This window comes from Amborella trichopoda, chromosome 4, assembly GCF_054954075.1.
Source record: "Amborella trichopoda isolate Santa Cruz 75 chromosome 4, AtrichopodaSantaCruz75HAP2 v2.0, whole genome shotgun sequence".
NCBI lineage: Eukaryota > Viridiplantae > Streptophyta > Magnoliopsida > Amborellales > Amborellaceae > Amborella > Amborella trichopoda.
In genome coordinates this window covers 51879313-51888737 of record NC_142339.1, presented here as the reverse complement: position 1 = coordinate 51888737, position 9425 = coordinate 51879313, and the positions used below count along the sequence as shown (strand labels likewise).

General features: G+C 37.6%; 1 protein-coding gene across 1 annotated transcript; it reads left to right on the top strand.

The window, feature by feature from the left end:
* The first annotated feature begins 1785 nt into the window (after positions 1–1785).
* LOC18422275 (pentatricopeptide repeat-containing protein At2g04860) lies at positions 1786–5182 on the top strand. The gene has a single exon (XM_011624397.3). The coding sequence runs from the start codon at positions 1919–1921 to the stop codon at positions 4163–4165; it is 2247 nt and encodes a 748-aa protein (XP_011622699.2). The 5' UTR covers positions 1786–1918; the 3' UTR covers positions 4166–5182.
* The last annotated feature ends 4243 nt before the right edge of the window (positions 5183–9425 follow it).

The window sequence follows — 9425 nt, the reverse complement described above, 5'->3', positions numbered from 1 at the left end:
GATACGTTAAGGAGTTAATAAATTTTTTCATTAAATTTTGAGTCTAGGTAGTGATATTTTTACAACTATCTAATTTGAAATCCAATGGGCAAGAATTATTTACAAAAAAAAAAAAAAAACATTGATGAAGTTTTCTTTATTCAAATATTAGATTTGTCCAAACATGACCTAAGATTTAGATTCCAACACTAAATTGATTATTTCTCAGTTTAGTAAATTGTATACTATGAGAACATTTATCTTTTTTACAATGAGGTCATAATTACTTTTAGCTTATTAGATTTTAATTGGATGGCTTGAAATGTATCATGGAGTTCGAAAATTTTTATTTTTGATGAAACTTTGAGTCTTTTAAGTGACATGTACGCAACCACATGATTTGAAATCTAAAAGACAAGATGATATTGTCAACAAAGATGCTTTTATTTTTTGTACGATGTCACAATTATTCTCACTCATTAGATGTCAACTTAGATGGCTTGGGGTGAGTCATGAAATTCAAGAATGTTTGTTTTTGGACATTTATGTCTATTCAATTGCTACTCTTACAACCACCCAATTTGAAATTTAAGAGACAATTATAGAAAATATAAATGGTCTCGTAGACAATCTCAAAAGTAAGCAGACTTTTGTATACTTTTCCTTTCAATTATAAATTTATATTGGGTGTGGTTTCTATAAGGCTGCAGCCTTAAACAATCCAATTAAGGCGCATCTCCAAATTTTATCGATGTAATTTTGGTGAAAAAATTCTTAGGATTATCTCAAAATCTATTTTCACATCTAATTATAAAATTTTCAACTCCAAAAATGGTTAAAATCAAGTAGATCTATAAACATCTTGAAAATGGACACTCTAGATAATGTATTGCAAGATGTACTATTTCTAAGATTTAATTTTTAATTTTTTAATTTTTTTCATATTTATACCTCTCAATGTTGAGATGATCAATTAGAGGTTTTTTCAACATTAAAACAACCTTTTTCGATGGATTTTTGATATGCATGTGTAATTCTAAATTTTAAGGTTGCGACCTTAGATAAATTTTTTCCTTCCATTAAAAGTTTAAAAACTTAGTTCTTATGCTACAATGTCTAGTGCCGCTTACTAGTGCCGCCTTTATACTTCGCCTAATGTATAGTTATGAGCAGGCTTTCTATACTTCGCCTAATGTGTAAAACTTATATACTTCCCCCTATCCAACCGTTCATTCTGAATGGGCGACTGAGATGATCCCAATCACAATGTTACATCTTTATACTATTTTATTTTTAATTGTTTTCTAAAAAATATTTTGCCACCAAAATTTGGGCATCCACTCCTCACTTAAACTTGCACATGCAAAAAAATATAAAACAAATATTCTCTATAAAATAAAAAGACCAAAATTTCCCTAAAAGTTTAATGGTTATTTAAGTCATTTTATTTTTATCAAAACATTTTTTAAATATGAAAAAAGTTTGTATAAGGTTGCAACCCTATACTGTTGAAGAAAGGTGCATCTCAAAAATCCTACTGTGGAGAGTGTTCCCAACGCTCCACATAGGAGAACCCTCCAACTGATCATCTAGACTTTGAGATGAATGGACTTGAAGAAAAACAAGATTTTAAGTTCCAAAAATAGTACATCTCGTAAAAAATCATGTCGACTGTCTGTTTTCAAGATTTTTAAATGTTTATTTACCTGCTCGATCTGTATTATTTTTTAAATTTTAAATTTTCTAAGTGGGGTTTAAAAAGAGATTTTGAAGCCATGATAAGATTTTCGACGCTAAAATGATATCTCTAAGTCAATTTTATGTTGCACCTGACCTCTACATTGCAAGGAGGCATCCTTATACAAATCTCACCCTTTAAAATCAGTCAAAACTCGTTTCATATCAATTAGAACGTGTCCCATGATGCGTTTGGCAGAGCATGAACTTTCTCTCTCTATCTTCCCTCCGCGCTCGACTTCCACCTGCTCGAAGACAAGTTCTCTGGTTAAGGACCCATATCCACAGTCGTTGTTATTGTGCTCTTATTCATCAAGATTTAGAGAGAGAAACTCAAAAAAACCAAGTTCAAAGGTTAAACTGCTCCTCCTTGAACACTGAAATCTGTGATTGCATAAAAAACTCAGAGCATAAATGGGCACTGGTCCTTTTAAAACTTTCTCTCAAATCCTGTATAAAGCCCAATGGTTTCACTTTATCTCTGGTCATAAAAGCTTGTGCTTCTCTCTCTTCTTTACCAGTGTTGAAGCAGATCCATACCCATGTCTTCAAAACGGCCTTCGATCACTGCATCTTTGTCAACACCGCGCTCATCGATGGCTATGGAAAATGCCTTGTTATGGAATTTTCTCAGAAAGTGTTCGATGAAATGTGTCATAGAGACACCGTAGCTTGGAATTCACTGATTTCTGGTTATTCAATTAATGGATATCTCTTTCATGCTCTTGATGTCTTCTCCAATATGTTAATGGAGGGCGTCGGTCCTGATTCAACAACCTTGGCCTGTGTTCTTCCATGTTGCTGGCAAATGGAAGCCATAATGCATGGCAAATGCGTTCATGGATATGGGATCAAAGCTGGAATGGATTCTGATTCTTCAGTGATGAATTCGGTTATGGCCATGTATGCCAAATGTGGAGACATAGATGATACCATGTTTGTTTTTGATACCATGCCTCATAGGAGTGTGGTTTCGTGGAACACCATTATAGCTGCTTATTGCCAATGTGGAGAAAGTTCACATCTGTTCAAGATTTTCAGACTCTTCAATCAAATGCATGTAAATGACATGAAACCCAATTCGGTTACCATCATAAGTATGCTACGGGCCATCACCCATAGCGATTTCATGTCACATGGATTGGCCATCCATGCCTATGCTATAAAGTCTGGCCTTATGGATAACACCCATGTATGTACATCGCTAGTTTGTATGTATGCAAAGAGGGGGAATTTAGAATGTGCAATCTCGCTCTATGATTCAATTTCTGAGAAAAACCTGGTTTGTTTAACTGCACTTCTAGCTTGTTACGTTGAGAAGGGATACTTTGAATTAGCTATGAAACATTTCTTTCATATGCAACAGATTGATATCAAACCTGATGGCATAACCTTAATAAGCTTTCTTCAGCCAATTTCAAGTCCAAACCATTTGGATTTTGGGTTGATTCTTCATGGCTTTGGGATTAAAAGTGGGTTTACCTCTGATATCAAAGTGATGAATGCTATTTTGAGCATGTACTCAAGGTGTAAAAATCCAGAAGCAGCTTTTTCTTTCTTCAACGAAATGCCATTGAAATCTCCTATTAGTTGGAACACCATGATTGCCAGTTATGTGCAGACTGGGAGGCCAGAAAAAGCTCTGTCCTTCTTCCACCAAATGAAGTTAGCAGGTCACCAACCTGACTCAATCACCATGGTTGAATTGCTATCAGGATGTGGGGATCTTGGGCTCCTACACTTCGGAAAAAATCTTCATAACCAAATTCTCAGAAGCAGCTTCAATATTGACAAGTATTTAGCCACTGCACTCATAGACATGTACTCAAAATGTGGAAGCATCAAAAGTGCACTTACAGTTTTCCTAAATGAGAAAAATCGAAGAAGCCCTGCAATATGGAATGCCATGATCATGGCCTGCAACTCTCATGGATTGGAGAACAAAGCCCTTCAGCTCTACAAAGAGATGCAAAGCCATGGTGTGAAACCAGATAATATCACATTTGTTGGAGTTCTCTCTTCCTTTTGCCATGTAGACCTTGTCGATGATGGATTACACGCATTGAGGTTCATGACTGAGGATTGTGGGTTGACTCCAGGGGTTCAGCACTATGCCTGCATTGTGGACTTGTTGGGACGAGCAGGTCGATTAGATGAGGCAGTGAAATTTGTAAAAAAGATGAAGGAAAAGCCTGACTCTGTAGTTTGGGGAACATTGCTTGGGGCTGCTTGTATCCACCATAATATTAAGTTGGGGGAATGTGTGGCTAAGCAGTTGTTCCTTTCGGATTACCGAAACAATGGGTTTTATGTCCTCATGTCTAATCTTTATGCAGCTGAAGGTAGGTGGGATGATGTTGCTAATATAAGGAAGGTGATGAGAGATGTGGTTGGGGTGGATGGTAGCCATGGTTATAGTCTCCTTGAAGTGCGTAACATGTCTTATTAATTCCTATCGGAAAGTGGAATGCACCAATAGAAGAATTTGAGCTGGGGCAACAGCTCTGTATTGGCAATGATCTAATACTGCCCGGCATTCCAAAGAGCATTACTGATTTTAAACTTGAATTGCATAGTGAATATTTCAAATCAGTGATGGGAACACCGGCATTATTCGTATTTCATGCAGTCAGAACTTTTGTAATGCATGGTAAATACCATTTTTCAGTTGTTCTTAATAATAGTCTGGGTTTGCATACAATGAGGGGAGTTAACTTTTTGTAAAAGACCTCCCACCCCTTCCCAACCATCAGATGTGACCTCGGATGCCTGTGGTGTGTTGCGTCTCTCCGCACACCTGTTACTTGAAAGGGGAATTGAAGGCCAAGGTTGAACCAATAGTGGGATCGTAACAAGGATGATTTGCACAAACCAAAACATTTGTCCAATATTTCAATCCAAAAACCCAACAATTAAAGATGGAGAAGGGTTCGGAGAAGAATAGTTAGGACAGTTGGGGTGATTACCTTGTGGGGTCCAGCCCCATAAGAAGTGAAAGGAAAAAAAAACCCAACAAAAAAAGGGTGAGAGAGAGAGAGGTTTTTAGAGAGAGAACATAGAAAGTGTTTTAAAAGACAAAACAAAAGGGTTTTTTTTTTGGAGACACCATTTGCAAGCAAAGATAGGGTTCTTTCAAGGCTCGTAGAGAGAAGAAAGTGCAAGTTTGTAGCACAGTTTCTATCACCGTTTAGGCCATTCTATATGTCATTTTTGCTATCTCTCAGGCTCAACACTCAGCTGGAAAGCCGGAATAGCTGGTGTGCTCTCCAGTTGCATCTCCAAGCCATTGGAAGACCATGTTTTTGGGTTTTTTTAGGTGGGAAAGAGATGATCTTGTTGGTGCTTGTGATGTAACGTTGTATCTTCTCCAAATTATTGTTGTTATCTCATTTGATTGTATGTGGGCAAAAACTTGAGAATAAACTATATTGTAACCGTAATTTGATTTTAGTGGATTCATCTCTCAGATTTGCCCTGTGGTTTTTCCCTTCACATTGAAGGGTTTTCCACATTAAACCTTGTGTTGTGATTGTGCTTGGTGGAACTTTCCCTTTTGTGATTTGCGATTTCTAATTTTTTTGGCACTTAGCAAATTGTTAATTTTCAGTATTTGAACAAACATACATTGTGGGATGTTTTTACCTTTGACTCACACATAGAAGGGAAGAAAATTACTTCCCAACAACTGGTATTAGAGCATTTGCCCATCACGGGTTTTGTTTTATTCGTGTGTGAATCAAATATGGATGCAAATATCTTTACACAGATGATTAGTTTGAATGGGGCTAATTGGTCAATTTGGAAAGCTAAGATAGAAGACCTTCTCTATTCAAGAGACCTCTATTTGCCAATTGAGGGGATAGAGAAGAAGCCGGAAACAGTCACCGATGGTGATTGGAAGAAGTTAGACCGAAAAACAATTGCTTTCATCCGGCAATGGTAGAATGATACCGTGTTCTACCATGTATCAACAGAAACTAATGCAATTTCCTTGTGGAAGAAATTGCATGATTTGTATGAGAAAAAGACGTCCGAAAATAAGGCAGTTTTAATTAGAAAACTTGTAAACTTGAAGTTTAAGGAGAACGAGTCAGTTGCAGAGCACTTGACTGAAATGCAAAGCATTGTAAATCAGTTGGCGGCTATGAAGATGGTGTTAGATGATGAGCTACAAGCACTGTTGTTGTTGAGCTCGTTGCCTGACACTTGGGAGACCCTCCTTGTATCCCTTAGCAATTCGGCACCCAATGAGATTGTTACCGTGAGCCAAGTTACAAGTAGTTTGTTGAATGAAGAAGTGAGAAGAAAATCTTTAGATTTCTCCCATTCACACGAATTAGTAACTGAAGAATGGGGGAGACAAAAGAATAGAAAAAATCATAACCGAAACAAATCAAAAGGGAGATCCAAGTCGAGCAAAGGAGTGACTTGTTACTATTGCAAAAAGCCCGGACATATGAAGAAGGAGTATCGGAAGTTCAAAAGATATCAAAAAGAAGGAAAATGTAGTGATGGAAACAAAGAATATCAGGAAACTACTGCAGTTGCAACCGGTGACATTATAATCTTCTCGACGGGTGGTGAAGGTTGTGTTAGTGCAGCGTGTGATGATTCAAATCGAGTGATTGATTCAGGAGCATCCTACCATGCTACTTCAGACAAAGATTTCTTTATCATATACAAGTCGGGAGACTTTGGTTCGGTAAGGATGAGAAATAATGGAGTATTTAAAATGGTTGGAATGAGTGATGTTTGAATTACTACCAATACCGGCTACAAGTTGGTCCTCAAAGATGTGAGACATCTTCCAGAAGCAAGAAATGTTGTTTTCTCTATAAGACCGAAGCCCAGCTATCCAAAAGTGAGGTGAACACTACCTTTGAAGAATCTTTATCGGATTTGTGGCATCAATAACTTGGTCACATGAATGAGAAATGTTTGGAGATTTTGGTGAAGAGAAATTCTATGCCAAGTCTCAAAGGTACGTCCTTAACCCTTTGTGATCATTGTTTAGTAGGAAAACATCATAAAGTTTCATTTTCACATTCTAAAACTAAATAGGATACTGAAATACTTGATTTAGTTTACTTTGATGTATGTGACCCTAAGACTGTGAAAACTCTTGGTGGTGCTTTGTAGTTTGTCATTTTTATTGATGATGCATTCAGGAAAGTTTGGAGTTTTGCCATGAAGAGCAAATACCAAGTATTTGAAATTTTTCAAAAGTTCCATGTCGTGGTTGAAAGACAAACATCAAAGTCCTTGAAATGCCTTCGTACAGATAATGGTAGAGAGTACACCTCAAGGAAGTTTGAGGACTATTGTGCCAAGCATGGCATACGACATGAGAAGATTGATCCCTCCACACGGCAACATAATAATATTGCAGAAAGAATGAATCGTACTATAATAGAAATGATTAGAAGTATGCTTTCTTCAGCTAAGTTACTAAAGGAGTTTTAGGGTGAAGATATGAATACGGCGTGCTACTTGATAAATCTATCTCCTTTGGCTCCATTGGAAGGGATGTGCCAGAAAGAGTTTGGATCGATAATCATGTATCCTACTAACACTTGAAAGTCTTTGGATGCAAGTCTTTCATACATGTACCTAAAGAGCATCGAAGCAAGTTAGATGACAAAGCAATCCAATGTGTATTTCTGGGTTATGGAGATGTTGAATTTGGATTCAGGTTGTGGGATCTCAAGGCTAAGAAGTTGCATAGAAGACGAGATGTGATCTTTCGTAAAAACAAAATACTTTCCGATTTTGATAAGGAGGAGCCGCCAAAGAGGATTGTAGATGAGCTACCAAAAGCATAAGCCCTTTTACCTATACATAATGATGATGGGCAACAAGTTCAAGATGAAGATGACCAAGTTTGGGCTGGTGAGACTCTTCAAAATGATGATGTACATGATGATGTTGAGCAAGAGGAGTAGCCTCCTCAAGAAAACCACCTATGGTGATAAGGTCACAAAGGGAACGAAACGCCTCAACAAAATATCCATCATTAGAGTATGTCATACTCACTAAAAGTGGTGAACCAGAAAGTTTTAAATAAGCTATGGTACATGAGCAAAATGAACAATGGAAGAAAGCCATACAAGAAGAACTTGAATCCTTTCATAAGAATAAAACCTATGAGTTTGTTGAGCTACCAAAATGACGAAAAGCTTTGAAGAACAAGTGGGTATTTAGGTTGAAAAATGAAGATGACAAGAAGAAAATGAGGTACAAGGCAAGGCTGATTGTCAAGGGATTCGAGCAGAAAAAAGGCGTTGCCTTTGATGAAATATTTTCTCTCGTTTTGAAGATGACTTCTATTCGCACCATCATAAACTGCTAGTCAAGACTTGGAGATTGAGCAGTCAGATGTCAAGACAGCTTTTTTTGTATGGAGACCTAAAGGAAGAAATATATATGGAACAACCAGAAGGTTTCCTAGTGAAGGGCAACGAGCACATGGTATGCAAGTTGAAGAAGAGCTTGTATGGATTGAAGCAAGCTCCACGACAATGGTATAAAACGTTCGACTCTTTTATGATGAGTCATGGTTTTATTAGAACCACTGCAGACTACTGTGTTTAACTTAGAAAGTATTTTGAGTCTTCCTTTATTATTCTCATGTTATATGTTGATGATATGCTTATCGTTGGTCAATATGCTAATTTGATTGACAGGTTGAATAAAAAGTTGAACGAGGTTTTTAACATAAAGGACCTGTGTTGCAAAACAAATTTTGGGCATGACAATCAAGCGTGAAAGGAAGAACGAAAAGTTGTGGCTAACACAAGAAAAGTATATTGAGAAGGTACTTGAAAGATTCAACATGAAGAATGCCAAGCCAGTCAGTACATTATTAGCTAAACAATTCAAGTTGAGTGCCAAGTTATCTCCAACCAGCAGTGAAGAGAAGAAGAAAATGGAGAAGATCCCCTACACATCAGCTGAAGGGAGTTTGATGTGCGCTATGGTGTGCACAAGGCCTGACATAGTACATGCCACTGGTGTAGTTAGCAGATACTTGGCAAATCCAGGCAAGCAACATTGGGACGCCATAAAATGGATTCTAATATATCTAAGAGGCACATCTAAAGTTTGTTTATGTTTTGGAAACTCATCACCCTTGGTAGAAGGCTATACGGATGCGGATATGGTAGAAGATCTTGATAGAAAAAAGTCTACTTCGGGTTACTTGTTTACTTTTGCAGGAGGAGTAATTTCTCGGCAATCAAAGTTGCAAAAATGTGTCGCACTTTCGACTATAGAGGCGGAGTATATTGCTGCAACAGAAGCCTGTAAGGAGATGCTATGGTTGAAGCGTTTTCTTATGGAGTTGGGTTTGAAGCTAAAAGAGTATGTAGTTAGATGTGACAATCAAAGCGCCATTGATCTGAGCAAGAATGCTACATTCCACTCTAGGACCAAACACATTGAGGTACGATACCATTAGATTCGAGATGTCTTAGTAAATGGGCTGATGAAATCCGTCAGACATGATGATGAAGACAGTGCCAAAGGAGAAGCATGAGCTATGCAGAGCTTTGGCATGCATGGGTGCCATATGAGCGTCCAGTATGGGGGAGCTCTCCTCATGGGGTCTGGAAGGGGTGTTTGTTGGGGTGATTACCTTGTGGGGTCCAGCCCCATAAGAAGTGAAAGAAAAAAAAAACTTACAAAAAAAGGGTTAGAGAGAGAGAGAGAGG